At 37.1% G+C, this 24,734-nt stretch overlaps 1 protein-coding gene across 2 annotated transcripts; it reads left to right on the forward strand.

Moving 5' to 3' along the window:
• The first annotated feature begins 3,181 nt into the window (after positions 1 to 3,181).
• LOC109080060 (coiled-coil domain-containing protein 92-like) lies at positions 3,182 to 24,518 on the forward strand. 2 transcript variants are annotated; one of them, XM_042729013.1, is made up of 5 exons: positions 3,182 to 3,522; positions 4,791 to 4,997; positions 13,662 to 13,878; positions 18,461 to 18,502; positions 22,812 to 24,518. In XM_042729013.1, exons 3-5 carry the CDS (start codon positions 13,743 to 13,745, stop codon positions 23,687 to 23,689), a joined length of 1,056 nt encoding a protein of 351 aa, XP_042584947.1. In that variant the 5' UTR covers positions 3,182 to 3,522; positions 4,791 to 4,997; positions 13,662 to 13,742; the 3' UTR covers positions 23,690 to 24,518. The 2 variants fall into 2 exon arrangements, with proteins under 2 accessions (XP_042584947.1, XP_042584946.1); XM_042729012.1 differs by lacking the exon at positions 4,791 to 4,997 and having other exon boundaries at positions 3,183 to 3,522.
• Positions 24,519 to 24,734: the final 216 nt, after the last annotated feature.

Raw genomic sequence — 24,734 nt, forward strand, 5'->3', positions numbered from 1 at the left:
TTTCCAAATTCTGGGCTGTTAACCAGACACCCAAAAAATAAAGACATGAGAAGAATTTAATCCAGGTCAAGAGACTGAATGAAAGCTGGGTAAAGATTAAAGTCCATTTCCAAACAATAACATCTCAGGAGTAAGACAACAATTCCATTAATCCCACAGACCTGCTGCCTTGTATTTGAGACTGTCCTCATATCTCGCGCCCTTCTTCTTGAATGGTTCTGAAAATTGATTTTTTGTTTGGTTCATATCACTTTACACAGTAGCTGGGCCACTGCGGAATTCACCATGCCAAATGTAATTTCAGGAAGAGAGAGGTCTGTTTGTGTGGAGAGAGAAGCACAGAGGCACTTCTGTTCTCGGCCTTGGGCGTTCAGTAAAGGGTTTTGAGGGTTTGGGCTCGGGGAATTGCCACTATTCGTTTTCAAAAGATAAACTGTAAAGAGGAAACTGAACATGGGTGATTTGTTTCTATAAGAGCATTAGCATGGCCACAGCTGCTAGGTGCAGACATGTCATCTGGTGTAATATGTGACTGAGTGACACCATACATGGACTGAAGCTTGTCAACTGCTGTCGGTTAAATATTATAAGTGCAGAAAATGTCATTTAAAATATATGATACAAAGTCTAAACAGTCTACCTTCTACCAGTTAGACTGAGTGATGAACAAACACAACTTTAGACAAGATTGAGCTACTTTTTTGTTCCATAAAATGGTTCAAGTTTTAGATGGATGGTTGGCATCATGTTTAACTTAGATGCAGCATATATATCCAAATTTGTTTGTTATATAAAAAAAGCTTTTGTAAAAACCACAGCTTGCTTTCCATCCTTAAAGGAATAGTTCATCCAAAAATTTAAATTGGCTGAAAATGTACTCCCCTCAGGCCATCCAAGATGTAGATGAGTTTGTATCTTCATCTGAACATATATGGAAAAAATTAGCATTACATCACTTGCTCACTAATGGATCCTCTGTAGTGAATGGGTGCCATCAAAATTAGAGTTCAAACAGCTGATAAAAAAATCACATTAATTCACAAATAATTCACATGACTCCCGTCCATCAATTAACATCAGCTCAACATTGTGTTTGTGATAATCAAATCCATTGCTGGCTTCATCCATAATAGTGCTTATACTCCAGTGAAAAAGATGTCTTATCTGAATCAGGAGAGAAATATACACAGATCAAGCAACATTTACAAACAAAAACAGTTATAAACAAATATGATGGTTGATTTTGATGAGATGACAACAGGGGGTGGATACATTTTTTTACGTTATGAACTTATACTTTGACCAGAAGCAGTGGATTAAAGGTAAATCCCTAATGATGGACTCTCATTCTGATGGCACCCATTCACTGCAGAGGATCTACACTGGTGAGCAAACGATGTAATGCTAAATTTCTCCAAATTTGTTCTGATGAAGAAAGAAAACTCATCATCTAAGTACATGTTAATTTGGTGAACTATTCCTATAATTGTTCTTCGGAAAAAGAAAGCAGTGTGTATTCATGACTCACACTGTCGTGCCTGTCTGCATATGGGAGCCTAAAAAGCCATGTAAAATGTTACTGAAATACTAACTTGTCAGTGGCATCTAGAGAGGGAGTGTATTCATTAGCCTTTACAGCAGGTCAAAGTCAAGATGTTTGAGTGAAATGGTAAAACACTGCTCTCTTGTGGACGTTTTCTACTCTAGAATGCTGAAAACACTATATTTAGTCAGTGGTGCTTGTTTCAAAGGTTAGAACACTAGTGAATAAAATTCCCTGCTGGATTAGCACTAAACATTGATTTGATGTTACTGTGAACTCTCAGAATAATTTGTGCAACTGCCTTAAATTTGCTGAAATTGTATTTAAAGTGGGCAGCAGGAGAGATCTGACTATGAAGGACACGTCTGTTTTGTGTTTTCCGAAAACGCAGAGGCTTCACTCAAACAAATTGGTTTTGTTGTGGAATGTTCCTCTTGGTGGAGTTCCAGTCTGCACTTGAAGGCTGTTATAATTTGACTAATCCAGGAGATTATATCTTGGCAAGCAGAACCCCCTCATGTTCTCATGATCAGACACTAACTAAAACAAGATTTCTATTGTGTATAGTGAAAAAATAGCTAACATTAACTTGGCATATTAAATAGTTATGAACAGTTATGGTGTCCAGGAATACAACTCCTTTTAAAGGCTATATGTGCAGAGCTTCTAAAGACTACTGAAAACATGCCTAAAATGTGTTTGTTTTATATGTGAAAGACCATTATTATAAGAAAGTAAGAAATGTATTATATGAGGGTTAAAATGAGTGTTGAAGTTTAAGTTTATTGACTGTTGTTATTGAATGTTAATAACAGGAAAAAGGAAATGTAACATTAATGAACACTGAATATATATATATAGAATTATAATGCATTTTCATAAATTAACTATTGATATGTTACTAATGATACAGGGCTAAGCATAACTAATGTTTTGAATTACTTATGACAGATATTATAAACTGTTTAATTTGCCAACTTTTTTGTGTTATGTCTTCAAAAAATAGCTAAAAGTCTAACAGTCGATTTGGTCTTTTTTCACTCTGTCAACTATGTGAATTTTTGTTTGTTTGTTTGTTTGTTTTTTCATTTCTAACTGAGAACATTAGCTATAAAGATATCATAAATATAATTACATTTGGTAAACGCTTTTGTTCAAACATTGCAATTCATTTTATTAGTTCAAAAAGAAATGAAAATAAAAAACATCACACTGACTGTCAGCCCTCTTGTTAAAAAAGATTGTTAGCTCATAAAACAATTATTATTAAAAATAATAATAAACACTCTTCCGGTCTTTTTCTTTTTGAAAATGTTATTTGCTCAATACCTCAAAGGGCTGCCTGGAACTGAAATAGAGAATTTGGGTTTTTTAACCACTCCACTTTGTTTGATGAATATTAAACTTTTCTAATAACAGAAATAATATAAATAATAATATACATTTTCCATTCTCAAATCACATGTTCATGTGGGATACAGCTGATCTATTGAGGACTATATTAACTTTAATTTTCATAGTCATACATAATGACATCTCGCAGACCTGTAAACCTAGCGCACGCTAAACGTCATCATGTTTCTATAGTGATGACGCTTTGCGTCAAATAGCCTACATTTCGGTTGACACAATTAACTCGTCATCGACTTTAAATCACCAGATATCACTAACGTTACATCTATAAGACATATAATACTGCACTAACATTAAGACGAAAACAGAGTGACTTGTGTAAGTTACGTGCGTTTCACCTGCGCCAGAGGCCCTCAGAAGTGCGCGCATGTGTTTTCCTCAGTATCCCGGCATGCACCGCTTTATTTAGTGTTGTATCTCCGGGAGATGTCAGACACAGCCCCCTCTCTCTCTCTGCTCCAGCGAGGAGACCAAACCCAGCATATCTCTCCTCTCAACAGCCCGCGTACAGCAGAACCGAGCCCATCTCCACATCAGACACACACTAATCTCAGCCCATCAACCCGGTAGGTGTCGGCCGCCTCCTTGCGCTTCGCTCCCGGTGTTAAGCGCGCTCAGGGGCAGGTCTCATCTCAGCTGCACCTGCTCCTGCTCGAGCCGCTGACTGAAACAAACAAGCGATGTTTTCAAAGAAAGTCTACTGCACTGTCTGTTTTAGAAAACAATACTGTCTCGTATATGTTAAGAACGCAGTTTAGCACTTGCATTGATGTAGGTTGTTATTGTTTACTGCTTGTTGCGTATTTTCGGACGGATGAGATCATCAGCCGGTGGCTGATTATTATGACAGGAACTAGAGACGATTGTGAAGATGGGTGCTGTAAAGTGGCATATAGATGACATTGACACATTCTGGTTGATTGTTTTGGATGTCACGAGAGTTGTGCGAAATGAGTTTTAGATCATTTCTGTTTATTTATCATGCTTAGAATATTAAATATTTAGAAAACCAACCGCTTTTACGTCATTGTCGATTATTTTTTTGTATTATTTTTTTTTTTATTGATGCGTTAACATTTATTTGCTTCAAATCATTCATTTGAAAATCTATTCATTCTGTCTAGCAGATGCATATGCAATATTGTTTAGGACACGTGCTGTCGTGTTTGGATTGTTTACAGGTTCTGAGTAAAAACGCAACACATCCTTGTGTCCCTAAGCTTTTAAATGTCTTCTGGTGTAATTATATTCATTTTTAGGATGGTGGTTTGTTGATTGTTGCGCTGTCCGCAATGCAGGTGCCTTTTATGATCCTGCTCATCCCCAGCCATTCTCACGTGCATGTGTTGATGTGCACTGGCCAATCAGATGCTGCCATGAAAGTCCCACATTTTATTAATCACGATTTTGTGGTCTTCATTTATTTAATAAGTGGTTATTTAATAATAGAACCGAAAAGTAGTGACGTTTCTAATAATAACTGATAATCAGTTGCTATTAACCTGCTGCTGTTTTTGTGCCCTGCATAATATGTCATCATACTAGCTTACATCATGCAGGAGTATGTAGTGGGTGTGACTGCATACTGAAGCACTGGATATTGGATGTTTCATGTTTGTGTGTATGTGTGATGTGACTATCAGGACTAGGATATAACAGTGTTTATAGTCTCCTCTAAAGCTGCAGCTCATTGATTATTAATGCAAGAGAAGGAGAGAGAATTTGGAGGACAAGAATGAGAGCTTTTAAGGGAGAGTGTGAGCAATAATACGGGGAAAAAACAACAGAGTTGAGTACTAATGTCAAGGGGATTCTTTTGTCTCATGTGGAGCAGGGCGGGGGAGGCCTCACCCTCTGACTGTAGGGACCAGCATCAGTCAGATCAGAGCAAATGTCTGCATCAGCACTCTAAAATGTCTACCAGCCCGTAAATGGCTCCTAAAGGAAGGGTGAGGGAGTGAGTCTTCACGTATGCCGTGGAATATCACTTCTGAAGGATGGTCAATGCTCCCAGCGCCTGTGATTTAATGGTTAATTTACGGTAAGTAGTTGGATGCGGGACACAGATGGTGATTGGGTGCACTTTGTTTCTGATGCTCACTTGATGCCTCATCAGCCTATAAATAAGTGTGTTATGATTTGATTATTATACTAGGGTTATCCTTTGAAATATTGTGTGAATTTACAGACTAGTGTGCGGTAAACGTCAAACAGGATGGCTTTGTGCTAAGATACCTACAAACGTACCTATACATGCAAAACGCCAACATTTATATATTTATTTTTTTGTTTCACACAAATTATAAATACATGGGCAATTACAGATTAATAAAGAGTTATTAAATGGTAAAACTGTTTGCACTACAAACAAGTGTGTTCATACAGTTGAGGTCAAAAGTTTACATCCCCCTTTCAGAATCTGCAAAATGTTCTTTTTTTTTTAAATAAGAGGGATCACACAAAATGCATGTTATTGTTTTAGTACTGACCTGCATAAGATATTTCACCTAAAAGATGTTTACATATAGTCCACAAGAGAAAATAATAGCCTAGTAATAATTCTTAATACTGTGTTTTTAACTGAATGATCCACAGCTGTGTTTTTTTTTTTTTGTTTTTGTTTAGTTATAATTGTTCATGAGTCCCTTGTTTGTCCTGAACAGTTAAAGGGACAGTTCACCCAAAAATGAAAATTTGATATTTATCTGCTTACCCCCAGGGCATCCAAGATGTAGGTGGAACACAAGTAGAACACAAGAATGAATGCAGTCTGGCAATGGCAACAAAATCTATGAGAGTAAAAAAAAAACATGCACAGACAAATCCAAATTAAACCCTGCGGCTTGTGACGACACATTAGCTGCTTTTCCACTGTCAGGCCAGTGCAAGCAAGTGCTTTAAACGGGCCGGGCGGGGCTAATAGCCCCGGACCTGTAGCACCAGGCCAAAATAGCACTGCGTTTCCACTGTCGGGCCAGAAGCTCCGCTGCGCTTCACTAAAACCCGCCCTTTACACGCCTCTCAGGAACAACGTCATGCAACCCCATAATTTTACCAACAATGAAGTTATCAGAAAACTAATCAGAAATAAGTCACAGCTTTGGCCCAAGGTTTTCGTCGTGCCAAAAAACCTGGGCCGTTGGCCCCGAGGAAGCACTGACGAGGCACGATCAAGCCCCGGAAGTGACAGTGGACAGTCCTACTGAAGAAACAAAGTCCACCTACATCTTGGATGCCCTGGGGGTAAGCAGATAAACATCCAGTTTTCCTTTTTGTGTGAACTATCCCTTTAAACTGCCTGCTTTTCTTCAGAAAAATCCTTCAGGTCCCACAAATCCTTTGTTTTTCCAGCATTTTTGTGTATTTGAACCCTTTCCAACAATGTATGATTTCGAAATCAATCTTTTCACACTGAGGACAACTAAGGGACTCATATCCAACTATTACCGAAGGTTCAAATGCTCACTGATGCTCTAGAACAGGGGTAGGCAACGTTGGTCCTGGAGTGCCGATGTCCTGCAGAGTTTAGCTCCAACCATGAAAAAAAACCTCACTTGTCTGTAGCCTTAGTAATCCTAAAGACCTTGATTAGCTTGTTCAGGTGTGTTCAATTAGGGATAAAGCTAAACTCTGCTGGACATCGGCACTCCAGGACTGACGTTGCCTACCCCTGCTCTTGAAGGAAAAACAGTGCATTAAGAGGAAGGGGGTGAACATTTTTGAACAGAATGGAGATGTGTACATTTTTCTTATTTTGCCTAAATATAAAATTGCTGATTACAGATTACAACTGAACACTCTTTTAGTGCCACTCACTGGACATTTCACTTTGTGAAGTCTTGCAAAACATGTAAGAAGCAATGTAATATCATTTCACAAATGTCGGCAAAGGCACATTCTTCCGATGAGCCTGGGTTGAACAAAATTCCTTCTACAACATCTGGAATTCAGAGTCTAATTTAAAGCAGAAAATAAGCAGAATGTGAAAACACAAACAAAGGAATAAAACAAAGAAATACTCTAATGTAAAATAAATAAATGTCAGATGCTACACTAATTCAAGGCCACTAATCAAAGAAATATATTTGTGACATTGATCATGTGTCTCATTGTACAGATTATCTCACATGTTGGGAAACATGATCATCAGGTTTTATACATTCTTGTGGAGTTCATGCATTTATTTATGTTAATACCTACACTACAGTATGATGTTGTTATGATGTCATAATGGCTGCTGGGAAGCTCTCTTGTTTCAGGAAATGCTCATGTGATTCACTATAGATGACATCATCACTTGCAGTTGTACCTTAATATTGGTATTGCTCATAGTAGGCATACAAACTCGTTATATGCCTCACTTTGTGTTTTATTCATAAATTATTCATAGTTTTTGCCTGCTCCACAGAGCCTCATAGTCTCTATCTTTCTATCTTTAAGTAATGGAGGTCATCTATCATTGTCCTTTATGTAGCTGCCGTCTTGAGCATAACCCTTTTTTTTAATCTTTACAAGCACAGCAGGTTTGACCGTGGCAAAGTCATTCTCACTGTGTGAAAAGTCTGTGTGTGTTGTGCTGTGAAAGAGAGATCAGATCACGCTATTAATGACACCCAACTGATGTTATAAGAGTGTTGGTGTCCAGTGTCCACCTACAAAATGGTTGAAAAAAATGATTCAGGATGTGTGTATATAAGTCATATGGAGTTTTACTGTGTTTGTGTCAGGATTGTGTACTATGTGAATTAGCATTTTCACTTTTTGTGTACTGTGTGAATTATGCTTTTTCACTTTTTGAATTTTAGTCAGTATGTAGTGTGCATGTTTGGGCATAAAATGATCTACAAAGTTGCAAAACTCAAAGTCCACTCCAAAGGGAGATATTTAGTTTTAAAAAAATCCCTTTTCAAGAACTACAACGAATGGCTCGTTTGCACTACAGTGTTGTTTTCCGGGTTTTTGTGATGTCACAAAGCGGCCCATTAGAATATCATTAAAATAATTCCTGCGAATCCTGCCTACAGAAATTCGAATTATGTCCTGGTTAGAACTGTGTCAGGCCAACACGGAAGTGACCTAAACTGTAATTTGTCAAATCCCATAGACTCCCATTTAAAATGCCCAACTTTACAGCAGAAAAAACAATGTTTTGTTTACAGCATGGTTCAAAAAAAATTTTTTTTTTTTTTTTTTATATATAGCTGATTTTGCCCTTCATGACAACTGTGAGGGGGGTGAATTTTTTTATAACTCATCCATTTAAACTCATCCTTAAAATTCTGCATAATTAAGGGCGTGGCCACTTGAGTGACACCACCGTCAAGATAGCTGGGCATGGTTTCAGCAACCAACTCTCGCCTTTTTGCCTATTTTCGATTATCCGGGAGTGACGCACTGCCAAGTCATCCGCCTACTTTAGGCTTCAAAAAAAAAACGCCTACAGGTGACGTCACGGACACTACGTCCATGTTGTTTACAGTATATAGTAAGAACGCTTTGTTGAGTGCATCTGCATCAGACAACACCAAGACATCACAAGTTATTACACATGTACCTGAATAATTATTTATGTAAATATGTATGTTACAATTATCAAAATGTTTTTATAATAGGCTGTCAAATGATTAATCACGATTAATCACATCCAAAATAAGTTTTGTTTACATAATATATGTATGTTACAGGGTATATTTATTATGTATATATAAATACACACACATAAATTATATATTTAGAAAATATTTACATGTATATACATTTATATATTTATATTCTTATATTTTTTATTATATATAAATATATTTATATATAAACACAACATATTCTTCTTAAATATATACATGCATGTGTGTTTATTTATATATACATAATAAATATACCAGGAACAAAACTTTTTTTTGGGCCTATGTGATTAATCGTGATTAATCATTTGACAGCCCTAATGTAAATATGTATGTTACAATTATCAAAACGTTTTTATAAATTGCTGACAGTACAATACTGGACAACGATGTAATCCGAAGAATTTACACTTCAATTATGAGATGGGGGGTTGGGGCGGATTATAGTTTCCATAAAAATATTGAGCATCATTGTAGATCAATCTGGAGTAATGGTTGTAATCTTTTGGAGTAATGGTTGCGGAAAACTCAGCTTTGCAATCACAGGAATAAATGACATTTTAAAATATATTTAAATATACAACAGTCATTTTAAATTGTAATGTTTCACAATATTCTGGGCATTAAATTTAAGTGACAAAGGGCCAAATTTACTAATAGCTTGCGCCAGCACAAACCCTCATTTGGCGTAAAAAATAATGTTAGGATTTACTAAAGACACTCAGTGGGAAATTAGCGCTGAAATGGCATGGACACAGTTATATTTGCAACTCATATTGAATATGCATTTGTAGGAGTTTCCCTTTCGATCTGTAAATTTATGGATTACCATTGTGTATGAAATGTGCTATATAAATAAACTTGCCTTGCCTATGGGAAGAGAGTATTTAAATGTACCACGCAACACGATTTACTAAGATTTGTGCTTGTCCATTCACTGGAATTTGTGACATTATTTAATGGCCAAAAAAAGCATGTCTTAAAGCAGGTGGTAATTTGCTCTGCTCTTGGTAGATTGCACTTGTTATTATGCAAATGAGATGTTGTGTCTGTGTTCTTTAATATGTGCGTTGTCAGTTAATCACCGGCAGAATTTTCCCTTCCCATCTGTGTTTTTTATGGAATTGCGCTTTAATGCTAATTTGATGTTTAGTAAATCTGGCCCAAAATAGAAATAGTAATAAATAGTCATTTAAAAAAATAATAATAATTAAAAAAAAACTTTTTCAGGTTTCTGTTGGTTGTGGTTCTCACTTACTATATTCTCACTGTAAATTGAAAGTGAGTCTTTTCTCAGTTCTGAATTTTGCCCAACCCTGTTTGTTGGTAGTGTGTTTCTTTGTTTCTGTAAATCTTAACATTGCGTGATATACTGTATGAATGAGGAGAAATGGAGATAGCAAGAAAAAGAGAGAAGACACATGAGGAGGGACGACAGCAAGTGAATTAATAAAAGAGCGGGGCAGAGTCTACTGACTGCCTTCTCTGTGCCGCACCCAGCGTCAGCACAGCCTGGCATTACTCATTCATGCTCATAGGCTTTTCATGAGTTCCACTGACTCGTAGTGTACTTCGAACATCTCTTACCCTCTTTTTATCCACACTGTTCAAATATTTGTGTATATATATATATATATATATATATATTATATATATATATATATATATATATATATATATATATTTTTTTTTTTTTTTTTTTTGTTTTCAGAAACCCACAGTGTTTTTGTTTTCCCTTTCAGACTTTAGAGCGAATCCAGCCTGCTGCTTTTCCCTTCCTTTTGTTGTGTCTGTCTGGTGGAGGGCTGTGGTCAGTCTGACAGAGTGAAGGTTCATTTAAGGCATCTGCTCCTCTCTTCTGATTGACCACACTACCTTTTTTGGCTGCTCCTTTCTCTCGTTTTATACTTGATCTTACAAGGAAAACATGACCATGGATGTTTTTGCAAGCCTGAAATAAGTTGCCGTATGAATCACTGCAGTGTCTAGATGAAATGTCCACAGAGTGTCATTAAAAGTGATTGATTTTCTCTTATAAAGTCTAAAAGTCTAAAGTGTTTTATAAATTTTTAACACAACCAATAGGAATTAATTTTTTCCTAACGCTTACCCTGACCATAATCCCTAGATTTTAAATGTAAGTAAAACTTACATTATTAATTGATAAAATTAATAAAAAATTGCAGCACTTCTACACCACTTTTTGTTTCACTTGGAAACTGCTGCAGTTTGCTCCCGCAGGAACATTTTTCACATTTTGTAGCATCACGTTTTTCTGCATGAAAGCAGGAAGCTCATTTTTTCATCATATAGTAGAATGAATGCGAAGTATGATTAGCAATGCCGACCCTCAACACACCCGCAAGGCGTTCTCTTATCTCATGTGTTTATCCTTTTTCTTCTGTCTTTCTGAATGGCTGGTTTTGTCAGTTTTATTGTGTTGCATTATCATGATAGGAGGAAGTGCACCCAGAGGAGAGAGTCTGCCTAAGTTCTCTGTTAATAATTTAAACTACACAGGGCTTTATGAGAAAAAACAAAAACAAACCAAAGAATTCATTAAGAAGACACTATCTTTAAACTTCCTTTAAAATCATAAAAAAAATTAAAAAAAAAATTAAACGTGGTGTTAGATTAATACATTAGCCCACAATCGAGTATATTTGTAGCTGGAATATGATCTATTAGGCTGGGCCAAAGTGTTTTTTAAAAGGAACATATCATGAGAAATTGAATTTTCCTTGATCGTTTAAATAAGAGACAAGAGTTTGGTGTACCTGATCAACTTTCAGAACTCAAAACGTGAAACTCAAAACTGCCTGTCTAAAAATATCCTTTATTTAAGCTAAGGTACTCATCAAAATTTCATGACCAGAGGATTTGCATGAAAGTAAAAAAAACAAAACATTTTAAAATAATTGATCATCACAATATATGCACCATAAAAATCAGCACAGTTTTTGTTTAAATGAGCACGAGGAAAATGCACTTTTAGTCTAGTAAACATTTAATATGCACAATAATAATCTGATTAAAAAAGACTCTAAACCTAACTTATAAAAACCTTGAAACATTCTACAAATCTATTTAATAAAGACTCTTATGCTAACTGAGAAAGTTTTTGCATTAGGCTATCAGTGTTTAAGCGTTTTTTGTAGAAACCGTGATACATTTTTCAGGATTTCCTTGAAATAAAGTTCAAAATAACAACATTTTTGTTCAAATCTTTTGAACAGTAATGTGCATAGTGTATATTTTATATTGATAATTTAAATTTTAAATAAATGACAAATGCAATACAGAGATTCCTGTGAACACGTTAGAGTGATGATTGAGGCAGAACTTGAACCAGAACTGAATTGATTCATTAAAATGAATAATTTAAACCAACTTAATCAATCAAATACTGTTTTTACTCTAAATGAGGCTATTAAAACATATTTCAACACTTCCCTACTTGTGAGACAAGACAGAATCAAAGACTGATCACAGAAAATTAATGGCTAGATAAAAAGGGAACTATAATGGTTAGATAAAAAAGACACTATATCATTGATTATTAAAATATTGCTCAATTTCATTCACCAGCACATTTATTGTGATAGACCATGAATATTCAATATATCACCCAGCCCTACTTAAATTTTAAGTGGATCAGAAAACATAAAGGGGAAAAAATGAAATATGTATGATATGACCTCTTTAAGAGCGCTTTGGGATGGGGGATGATCCCTAAGCAGTGCAGGGTCTGTGGAAATCAGCCCAGTGTTCACCCCCTTAAATCAATACTCCCACATACAGTATCTACAGACTCTCCCTTGCTTCTCTGCCTCATCTGAAACACAGTACGTAATGTCAAACCTTTATGCTGTCATTAGATAAATATAGCTCTTTGTCCTCTCAGAGAGAGGAACGTTAATTCGGTAAAGATATACTAATAAAACAATTTAACAACATAAATGCATTAATGTACATTAATAAATTAAGCACTACATGACAGTCTCCTGACCTCACTATGTGGCTGTGACTCCATTGTAAACATCTCATGTGAGTGCATTTTTATCCAGCACTGACTTTAAATCTGCAGTTTTATAGAAGCTTGTCCTGATTACACAAACACAGCCACCGCTGGTGAATTGTGACCTCACGTGCCAGTAGAAAGAGTGATTTGGTGTTATGTTGAATTACTTGTATTTTGTCATGTACTCTGGGAATTGCAGAGTAGCAGATATCCTGATGTTGATGTCTCAGAAGAGGTTTAATTAAAGACGCTGTAAGTGATATCTTTTAATGGAATGACACTCAGAAAATGTCCCTATTACAGTACCTGTCAGATCTGAATTAGACGTCCTAAAATATCTTGAAATAATACACTTGTGTCTGTGGCAGCACTGAATCTGTGAACTGCAAAAATGTGACTACAGTCAAATTCTTTTTTAGATAAAAAGAAATTTGAGGTGCTTTTTGTGTGAAACGTTTTGTGTTTCATACAATAATAATATTTTACTTCTGTTGTGCTTGACAACGATGAAATTTACTATAGACTGTATTAGTTTGTGGTTATTAGATCAGTATTATTCATAATTATATATACACATAAAACTTTCCATTATAATCAGTAATAATGTAGTAACACCGCTTTAGAAAATTGCATATTTTATCTCAAAAATTTATTTGTGGTGTTTTATTTTTAGTATTTATAGTATATAAAATAAGAATATTATTATTTATTTTAAAATATTTTAATTACTTTAATATTCACTTGTTTAAAAAAATAGTATACAGTTTTATAATCAGCCAGCTACACTAAAAACATATTTGATGCAGAAACCAATTTCATTCAGAAATTGCAAGTAAATGTCACGAGTAATTCCAAAGAAGAAACAGCAAGTAACACATTAAATTAACTGAGAAATTTTGAAGTAGAAAGACTGAAATAGCAATTTCTTGTAAAACGTCCTCCAATAACCTTGGAGCTAGTTGTGTAATAGACTAATGTAACTTTTAGTTATAATGACTGATAACTGCCAGAAGGCTGAGTATTCTATATATCTGACAAGTATTTTCTTTTCTTGTGTCTACAGGTCTCCTAGGCTAGTGTGTGTGCAGGTGTGAGAGAGTGAGTTTAGTTATACATGTGAGTGTGACCGTGTACCATCATCAACATGGCCTCGGTGAGTGTGACCTTGGAGAATCAACTGGACAGCGCACAGAAAAACCTGCTGTTCCTTCAACAAGACCATGCCAACACACTGAAAGGCCTTCATGCTGAGATCCGCCGCCTACAACAGCACTGCACAGGTACACGCATACGCACACATGCCAATACACTGAGCGTCATGTAGTGACTGCCACTTACAGCAAAACTGCACCTAAGCAAGCATCCATAAACACATACATTATTCATTTGTAAAATGTTTACAGTAAATTAAGCATTATAATCATGAAAAATGGAGTCTCGTTTATTTAATGGCTCAAATTCTCATAATAATTACTTGCTTATGTAAAATTTTTTGCTGAGCAATGAAGAAAATTCATTGCCAGTGCATTTACTATTATTTTATTTAGTTACTCTTGTATTGTTTTTATTTTATTTTTGTATTTTTGCCACTTTTATTCAGAAGATAATTAAAATTTGACTGGAAATGAGAGGACGGATGGGGAGGATGGGATTGGGATGTGACTCATAAAATCCATTGTGTTACATGATGGCTGTCAGTTTAATGATGTTGACATCTTGAGGTCAGTTGTGGTGGCATTATAGTAAATGTCTAGATCAGAAATGAACACAAATCGTTGGCACTTTGTCAGAAACACATACTGCACATCGAGTTTATGCAGTCCTGTCAACAGGTCACTTCTCTACTTTGAGTAAAATGGTGCCACAGGGATTATTGTTTAGGATTGTGAGAATAAAGTTAATATCACACTATACACCTCACATCTCACATAAAAATCGCTTCAAAAACAGAGCACAGCGAAAAAAAAACAAGAAGAATCGGCGATGAACTGTGCTTTCACACCGAACGCGAAACGATTGATCGCCTCCTGCTAATTCACGCCTGTATGCTAAGTGGTGCTGGCCAACAATGCATTTTTCCTCAGATATGTATCTCATATATGGATTTTGTGGACATTTTCCACTTCTCAGTATACAGCATTAAATTAAGATAAATAAAGTTTGGTTCTGCACCAGAAACAAAAAACTATCTATAATACTTACACGAAAACATCTTAAAATATAAACAGAAGTACAATTAGCATCAAGCCAAATTTATGTAATTATTAATGTTTTTGCTCAAAACACACTTTAAACCATCATCGGGTGCTTGTAATAACTTCCGATTGTGATCTATAGTTGATTTTGATTCTATTATAGACAGACATGCAATCTTTGTATGTTTAATAATTTTTAGGGATCGACCGATATGCATTTTTCAGGGCCGATGCCGATACCGATTATTACAGATCAAGGAGACCGATAACCGATATTTTGAACCGATATGTGTCTAGTGTAAAAATGAAAAATTAATGTCAAAATTAAGAATAAAAAGGCCTCTGACAAAGACTCTCTTTAAATTATTTTAACACATCTTTAATTCTGAGAACTGTTCATAATAACAAAAATTACTATTAATAATAACAACAAACATAAAAAAGTGGCAGCATCCATCCAGCAGCATCCTATAAACAAAGTAAAAACTTAAAGCAAATTTAAACAGCAACAAATGAACAAATAATGAAAATAGTAATAGTCTCTCTCTCTATATATATATATATGTGTGTGTGTGTGTGTGTTATATTTAGCATTTTATTTGCAACCCAGAGTTGCATTAAAATCACACACAACCCATACTGTAATAGTGTTTTTTTTTTTGATGTGTAAAATGTTTGTTTGACTGTTTATCACGGCGATACAAACTAGGAAGTATACAGGACAGCGTCATCCAGAAACGTGCAATGTGAGATTATTGACAATTTACCGTTATTAGCATAGGGTTATTAGCAGGGTGCGATTTGTGAAATAAACAGAGGGGGGGGGGGATGCTTTTGAAAAATTTTATGAAATGTTTTTAATACGACGGAAATTGTATTTAGTGTGATCTCAGTTTAATAAAAACATTGTAAGCCTACGTTAGGCCTATTAATTGTAATGATTTTGTCCACGGTTATTCAAACAACAAATTACATTGAGAAAGCGAGCAAGGAAACATAACGGAGCTTTTTGAAAACTCCGAATCAGTTAAACCATTGCGTCGCAAAATGATTAACTGTTTCGATGCGCTTCAATGGATCGCGTATTGCGATCATTTGATTCAGATCTGGACGTCAGAGCGGGTTTGCATGATGTTTTTTTATCACCCACCGGGGATAAAAGTTATTCAGCAGAGGCAGGGATGCATAGACCAGAAGGGGGGAAATCCCCCCACCCCCCCCCCGGCAAATCGCATCCTGGTTATTAGTCAAATGAGAGAGCGCGGCCGCGGAGGGAGATAACTAAATCAGGAATAGGGAGCTCGCGTCGCGTCAGGGCATCAGAGCTCGCGCTTGATGCCCTTTCAGCTCTTCAAAATTGCATAATGGTAATTCTGGATCTGTATGATAAATTATTTTGCAATCATGTTAGAATAAAGCAATATTTCTCCAAATATGCGCAATTTTTTTGACTAAGAGCCCTAACGGAACGGACGCTGTTCAGTGAAGCTATGTGAACAACACACAAAAAAAACGCAGCAGACGTGAGTGAATTCATTCGTGTTGATAATCTATCTAAAGCATATCACTGCAATGACGGACAAGAGAAGTAGGTTTTAGTTTCACTATCTCAGCACTGATGTGATGATCCGTTAAAGCATATCACTGCAATGACGGACATTGACGGGAATTCACGGTATAATAACTGAACGGGGCTTGTCATCATAAATCGATTATATTTAGGTGTTTTGCAACTTCAGTGAAGTGATTTATTGCAACTTCAGGAATGTTTACTGCATTCTTACCTTCGAGAGATAACTTATTGATGTCTAAATATCACCACATAATCACATACTTTAATTACCATATTAAAGCCAGTGTTGCCAACTTCTTTCAATGGAAAGTAGCTAAACCCCGCCTGAAAAGTCGCTAAATGTCGCTATATGATGTCATACGTTAATTAGCATATTCATGACGTAAGTGCGTCGTATTTTTATTTGCCTCCCTGTGCTTACATACTGCATTTTTAATGCAGCCAAATTCGCAATAAAACTGTTTTTATTATTATATTTTAATGTTTCTGTTTACAAACAACGGAATGAATATTATAATGACTGAAACGCGGTCCATTAAGAATACATAACCAGCTCTCAAGGATATTAATCTGCACTAAAATCCTATTCACGACATTGTCTAATGAAATCAAATACACATATGATTAAAGACAATGGTTGTGCTGTGATTTCGGCTATACTCACATGTAAAAGAGTTAGAAGCAACAGAATATCTTTTTTTAACTGAAAGTGCTGCTCCTCTCTGCGCTCGCTGAACAGAGCAGATGCAGAGAGAGAGGCGCGCGCTGGGAAAGAGAGACCTCGCGCTCGTGCGGCCGTACAGTTACCAGAGAGTCTCAGAGACTAAATGAGGTTTGTCCAAGAAAGTCGCTAGATTTGTCGCTAGTCGCTTTTTCCGAAAAAATGTCGCTAAGGGGGGCTGAAAAGTCGCTAAATCTAGCGACAAGTCGCTAAAACACTGGTGAGAGCGGAACATTTCCAGCCGCGCCAGCCGTATTGATTGGCCAGGCTCGTGACTCCCAACAAATCAGACGGACGATGGGCAGGGCTTAGTCTAGGCCACAGAGTGGTGCGCTCTGACTGAGGTGGCTGGATCAGTGCCAGATCGCGCGTTTAAAAAAAATGGTTTTATCGGCAAATCGGTTTTGAAAATGGCCGATGCCGATAACAATAAAAAATACTTAAATAAAATTAACAATTATAAAACAATCTAATAATTTTTATTAAACTTGACATTGTTTAACTTTTATTAAACAATTGACACAAATAGATTGAGGCAATTGAATCGTTAAAATGAATAATTTGAACTAATTCATGGAAAAATGAATGTTAACATCCTTGGTTGTTATAAAAACACCATGAGCTGCATACAAAACACATGTAGAAAATATATCGTCCGCCCAACAATACACGATCTAAGATGACGTACAATTACATTTTTTTCCCCCATCACTCCACGATGTAAGAGGCCGTCCAATTAGATTTGAGCTTAGATCATGTGCAGCTGCTGTTGTACAAAAAGGCAAGAGGCACCGAATAAGAGTATTCTGAGAGTGAAGAGGATGCTGAATTCTTGTTATGATTGGTATCTGAGAACAGAATTTTCGCGTTCAGTGGCCTTAACCCTCTTCACTCCAGTCTCCATGGTCATTCTCCATTTAACAATATATTAAATAATTAAATATAAAAACATATATAAATATAAATAAATATTACACAAAATCAAAGCACAAAACAAAATATTAGTGTGATTCATTATTGCACAAAATCAAAGCACAAAACAAAACATCACAGCCAAAAAGCAAAGCAAAACAAATCACCAAAGCAAAACCACGAAACAAAACAGACATTTTATTGTCCCACTGACTCCCACATGCTCTTTTATCCTTGGTTGACTCTCTCTTGTGTTACTGTTTCTCTGTTTTTGCTCTCACTCTCTTGATCTCCTCCTGTTTCAGGTGATGTCTTGTGTCATGTGTTCTTCAACTGTTGTCATTTAAGGTAGTGTGATGCTTCGTGCTGCCAGCCTAACATTTGATATCTCTCTCTCTCTCTCTTACACTCCTCCCTTTGTCGTCCTGTCCACTCCTTCTTTCCTCTCTTTTGTTTCACAGACCTGACATATGAGCTGACAATGCGGAGTTCTGATCCAGGAGGTAAGATTTCTCACGCACGATTTATATGTGGCTGCATTCACACTCAGAAAATGCTTTTGCAAGAGAGCTGTGTGTGTGTCAGGTGTTGCTAGGATGCTGTCAAAGTGCTTGTCATCCACACGTTTACCTGTTAAAAGAAATCTCTTAACAGCCTAGTAGACGCACAGACAGATGGACATGCAAACAGCAGGAGGTATGCCAAATGGAAACATCCAGAAATGCTGTTCATATTTATTTTTAGTTTCTTGTTTTATCTGGCAGTCTCTTTATTTATCTGACACTGTATTGCCCCCTCTTTGCAGCAGGTTGTAAATAAGACTTTTTTGTTTCCCGCAAAGAAAGAGAACTGTGTCCCTCTTCGCACATATACCACCATGGTCATGTCTTGTAACCTGGCAACCAGCAACCCACCCAGCAAGCACACACACCCACACACACACACACACACACACACAGACCCCCTGCTGCCCACAGGGACTGACATTTCCCGCTTTCTCCCTTTTAATTTCACTCTGTTTAAATTATGTTGGCCTTTCAGTGTCGGCACAAACATACAATGCACTGATGAAACATTTAGGTGTCTGAATGCTCAACGCAGTTCCCACAGACATGCAGTTTCCAGGCAAAACAGTGAAGGCTTTGAGACTTTGAGAGTTTTTTTACATGATAAAGACTGTACATTATCCTCTTTATTGAACAAGTCCAACAAATAAATACATTAAATATTGATTTTGGATTTAAAAAATGATTGTATTATCTCACAAAAATAGCAAAAAAATAAAAAATTAAATTAAATTATAAAATAACAGAAAAAAACACCATGACAAACACTGTAACAATATCCCAATATTTGTTTTTAGATTAATATGATTATTCTGCATATTATATTTCTGCAGTTGACTAGTCAGAATCAAGTATTGCAGAGAGCTGTGTGTAATAAATTAGTTTCACATTTGTTTAGTGTCTGTATGGTTGGACAGGCTGTTGTTTGTGTTTGTGCATGTGGCTGATGTGAGCCAGATTCGTGTCTAGCACAGGAAATGAGATTATGAATGACTACACTAATACAGCACTAATGCAAACGGCTAATGCATCATCTGCAACCTGCTGACTACATCCCCACGCTCATGTTCCTAACAATAGCCATGATATTTCAGACTAGCACCACTGCCATACATCAAAACATTTAGTTTTATGTGGAATGACATTCACAGATGACATGAAAGACTTTGCAAATGAGAATCATGTTCCTCTCATTTCAAAGATCAAGCATCATTCTTAATCCAGCCATCATATAATAATAGAGATTATTTCTCTTCCAATTTAAAACAGCACTTTCTGTCGACTGGAGTAACAGCAGATGGTTCATTCTCATTAAACTACATGTCCGTAACAGATAACTACACCACCGTTCGCTAATTAGACATCTGTGTTGTCTCTCTACCGTGACACATGTGATATGTGAGCCTGGACAACAAAACCAGTCTTAAGTTGCACGGGTATATTTGTAGCAATAGCCAAAAATACATTGTATGGGTCAAAATTATCGATTTTTATTTTATGCCAAAAATCATTAGGATATTAAGTAAAGATCATGTTTCATGAAGATATTTTGTAAATTTCCTACCGTAAATATATTAAAACTTACGTTTTGGTTAGTAATATGCATTGCTGAGAACTTAATTTGGACAACTTTAAAGATGATTTTCTCATTATTTAGATTTTTTTGCACCTTTCAGATTCCAGATATTCTAATACTTGTATCTCGGTCAAATTTTCAGTCCTATCCTAGCAAACTAGCGTCAATGGAAAGTTTATTTGTTCAGTTTTCAGATGATGAATAAATATTTATTTTCGAAAAATGTACCTGTATGACTGGTTTTGTGGTCCAGGGTCACATATTATCATTGTGAAGAATGAAGTTCAGTTTCACGTGTAAGCACTCTCATACTGGAGCTGTCGCTTTGACCTCAGATGACTTTGCTGGAGTGTGTTTCGTGGATGTATTATTGCTCTCCAACTGGGTTTGTGTATGAATTTAATGATGACCTCATTATCTGGTGCGGCCATTGCTAAGTAGTAATGATGCGGTCAGGGAAAGTGAGAGAGAGTGTGAGTCAGTCTCCAACATGAGCTCATTCTGCATGTCTATTTTAATAACTATTAGAGAGATCACACAAAACTGAGACCCTCATTATCTCAGATGAAGTGTACCGGATAACTTCAATATGTGAATTTGACATTAAAGGACATTTATTTTATTGTGTTTTGTAAATGCTACTTTTATATGCCATTTTGTCTATTAAGTTGTTGTTTCACTTTATTTGATTGCACTAATTTAAATTTGCAGCATTTTTCTGATTAATTTGATAAAATTTCCAGATTTTTTTTTTTTTTTTTTTACATTTGCTAAATCATGTTACATTTCTGATTCTCTAATTTTACTCTATATACTACTATACTGTTCTTTCTTTATTTTTATTTTTTATTTTACTGCCTTGGCAGTTACAAATGTTTACTTTTTGTCTTTTGTCATGCCAGTGAAGCACGATAAATTTAAACTGAGAAAGCAAGAAAGTGAGAGAGAGAGAGAGAGAGAGAGAGAGAGAGAGAGAGAGACAAAGCTTCCCTTGTGTGCATATTGTTTAGGCTGTTGCAAAGCTGAAGGTCAATAAAGAGGGACATTGCTATTCCCCCAACCTTCACATCCATTAGCAGTGTAACAGGAGATAGGAACTCTGTCTCTGTGTGTCTGCCCTTCACTCCCTCTCCTTATGAATGTGTGGAGTCTCTCTCTGAGGTGCCCATCTCAGCCACACCCTATTTAGCTGCTAAATGCATGTCTTTAACAATCTTAGACATTTATAAGACCGACATAACCCATGTACATTTTTTTTTTTTTTTTAATGATGAGGTGATTTTCAGTAAGATGGTTCAGAATTATCCATGCAATTACAAAGTGTTTACCCAGCTAAATTTATGTAGAAATCAATAATATCTATGCTGAGCTAAGCTAAACGAACTGTTCCCATAATACAACAAATGCTGTTTGTCTAAAGCATAACATCAGATCTTAAGGGAGGAGTGGAGTGCTCCTGTATAGGAAAGGGTTTGATGTTTCATAGCCATTAGTTCTGCAGGGGTAATTGGTTTATTGATGTGTGATTCACAGTTCACTGCTGCCCTCTGCAGGCTAGTGTTTTAGTCAGTTTGCAGAATGTCTTTATGTTAACATATTATTTCAGACATTGTACTTATTAATAGCTTTATTCCAAAACCTAGTGAAACGCTTCTCTTTCTAGATAGACAGCTGCCTTGTGCCCTCTAAGGAAGCATAATCATTATTACTTACAAGTGAAAAAACACCGCATAGGCATTAACTCGTGGCACACAAATAGCACTGGAGACTAAAGAAGAATCTTAAAAGGCTGATGACAAATGATGATACTAGTGAAAGGTACTAGTGAAAGTGAAACTCCATTCCTGGAGGGCCAGTGTCCTGCAGACATTAGTACAATCCCAATTTATCGCACCCGCGTTCAACTTTCAAGTAATATTGAACACTTTATAAGCTCATTCGGATGTGTTTGGTTTGTGTTAGAGCTAAAGTCTCAGCCTCAGTCATCACGTCAATGCATTGAGGTGTTTCTTGGAGGTTATAGTACATTAAAGAATGACCATGTGATTTTTACGTACACCAGGTAACCTATAAATGCGAGAGAAAAAAACAACAACTGTTTCCATTGCAGTTTTGCGATATGTTCCTTTTTTGAATTGCCTGAAAAACCTCATAATGCGAGCATAAAAACTTCTTTGTAATATTTGAGAGTTTTTGTGTAATTGATGTTTTTCCATTAGGTGTATTTTCAATTCGCAATTTCAATTTGCGCAATTTGAAGGCTAATGGAAACACAGCTAATGAGAGGATCAACTTAACACTGGATGTTTAAAAGTATGTGAAATATGTAAAGTTCGCAGCATGGACTCTCTGAAATACATTCAAGAGTTTAACACACCAGTCTGTTATTGTGGCAACACTTCCACGCCCCTAAACATAACGCGGCACAAAACAAAACATGATTGGTTGGTCTATCTGTCAGTCATATACCCTTTTGACTGGTCCTTGACCATTAAAAGCGGCCAAGGTTCTCAGACCTTCTGCCGTCAGTCTGAAGGTCTGGCTACATGAAACTAAACTCAGCAGGACACTGGCTCTCCAAGACTGGAGTTGAAGAGCCCTGGAATAAAATGTATATTTGTGTGTAGCATCCTTTTAAATGTTTGAACCTAACATCTCGTTCTCTCTCAGATGATGGTGAAGCTCGTTGCAGAGAGCTGCACCAGCGCTGTGAGGAGCTGGAGGCTCAGCTCAAGGCTAAAGAGCAGGAGAACACAGAGCTCCTGCGAGATCTGGAGCAGAAGAACGCCATGATCTCGGTGTTGGAGAACACCATCCGTGAGCGGGAGAAGAAGTACCTGGATGAGCTGAAGTTGAAGAGCCATAAGTTGGCTGTCCTGTCTGGAGAGCTGGAGCAGAGAGCCAGCACCATTGCCTACCTCACCTCCCAGCTCCACGCTACCAAAAAACGTCTTCTCGCCGGGGGAGCTGCGGGTATAAGCCCTTCCGTCAGCCCTGTTGGCTCTTTCAAACCCACCCCTCCTCCTGCTCCTGTGGCGTTGGGAAATGACAAAGACGTCCGGCAACCCGAGACACCTCGCAGACGCATGCGCAAAAGTCTTTCGCAGCCGCTGCACTCTGAATACACGGAGCTGTACCGGTTGGGCGCCACAGATGGCCGCAGGGTGGTACTGAGGGATTCGGTAGATGCCATGCCAGATCCCACACCATTCCTGCAAGCCAGAGAGCCCATGGCCCCCGTAGAGTCTCAGCCGGTGTTGCGGGAACGCCCTTCTGTAATCCCGCCCATCGCTTCTTTGGCCACACCTCCTGCACCATCAAGCCCCTCCCACATCCCAGTTCCCCCAAGTCCCAAGAATAGTCCAGCGTGGGAGGGACCCCATCCACATGCTAACGCGCATATAGGAGTGGCGCATAGGATCCACCGCTCGCCCTCAGCAGGTGGAGGTGCGGCTCGGCACCAGGCGGAAGTGGAGACCCTCGCCGTGGACCAGGTCAATGGGGAGCAGGTGGTTCGCAAACGCTCAGGTGCAGACAGAACTGTTTAAGACTGACAAATGCGCACATTTACACATCCTGAAACAACTGGTATATAAATATATAGACGTATTAAGACCAATGCAGTATATGCGGAAATCTTTATGACTGTGAAACCACACACAAACATGGATACAGATGCTCAAATCATCAACATATCACCAACAACCTAGTCAATAAACATATAGAACACAAACACAATACAGATTTAAACAACTAACAAACACAATAGCACAGCACATCCCTGTTAAAGTCTGAACAACACACACTGGCGAGTGAACAATATTTAGGCAAAGACTGTTTTTGCGAGTGTGAGAGAATATGAATGTGTTTTAAAGGGAAGATGGAGAGACTACGGATGGCAGCAAGAGCTTCTGTATGTCATGCTGCTTTTTATGCAACACTGTATAAATGGAGGAAAAAAAAGATGTTAAATACTTTTGTTCATGGTCATTTGAATAATTTCTTTGTCTCACATCAGCTGGGAAGGAGAACTGTGAGCATGCCAAATGTTTCTTTTTCTTTCCCATTTGACTTTCAGCATCTTCTTCGCGCTTTCCGTTCTTCTCATCATCGATGTCCCGCTCTGTTTGACTCAAGGTGCAAACACAGGCTCATATATTGCCAAATCTCGTCATTGCCTGCCGATTTAATGTTCTAATGCATATTCATATCTACTCATATTTATTCATGAACACTGCAGCAGTACTGGAATCTCCACTCTCCTTCAACTCTCCTTCCCCTTTTATTCACATATCTACAGGCTAATGTGAACAATCCTGCTGCTCCTTATTAAACACCTACAGCAATTAAAGGTCTCAAAGAGGTCACTTCAGTTTATGATCTTGTTTCACTTGCTTTTATTAATAACATTCTACATAAAAAATAAAGGGATACTTCACCCAAAAGTGAAGATTCTGTCACTCATTGCTCACCCTAATGTCGTTTCAAAGCCGTAAGACCTTTTCTGAACACAAATTAAGATATTTTTGATATTTCAGAGCTTTCTGGCACTGCATAGACAGCAATGCAACTGACACGTTCAAGGCCCCAAAA

This window comes from Cyprinus carpio, chromosome B8, assembly GCF_018340385.1.
Source record: "Cyprinus carpio isolate SPL01 chromosome B8, ASM1834038v1, whole genome shotgun sequence".
Taxonomy (NCBI): Eukaryota; Metazoa; Chordata; class Actinopteri; order Cypriniformes; family Cyprinidae; genus Cyprinus; species Cyprinus carpio.

Excerpts from the sequence above, each read along its gene's own strand:
- LOC109080060 (XM_042729013.1), top strand. The coding sequence starts at position 13,743 with ATGGCCTCGGTGAGTGTGACCTTGGAGAATCAACTGGACAGCGCACAG. Across the intron at positions 13,879-18,460 it reads CCTACAACAGCACTGCACAG|ACCTGACATATGAGCTGACA; the intron begins GTACACGCATAC and ends TTTGTTTCACAG. Across the intron at positions 18,503-22,811 it reads GCGGAGTTCTGATCCAGGAG|ATGATGGTGAAGCTCGTTGC; the intron begins GTAAGATTTCTC and ends GTTCTCTCTCAG.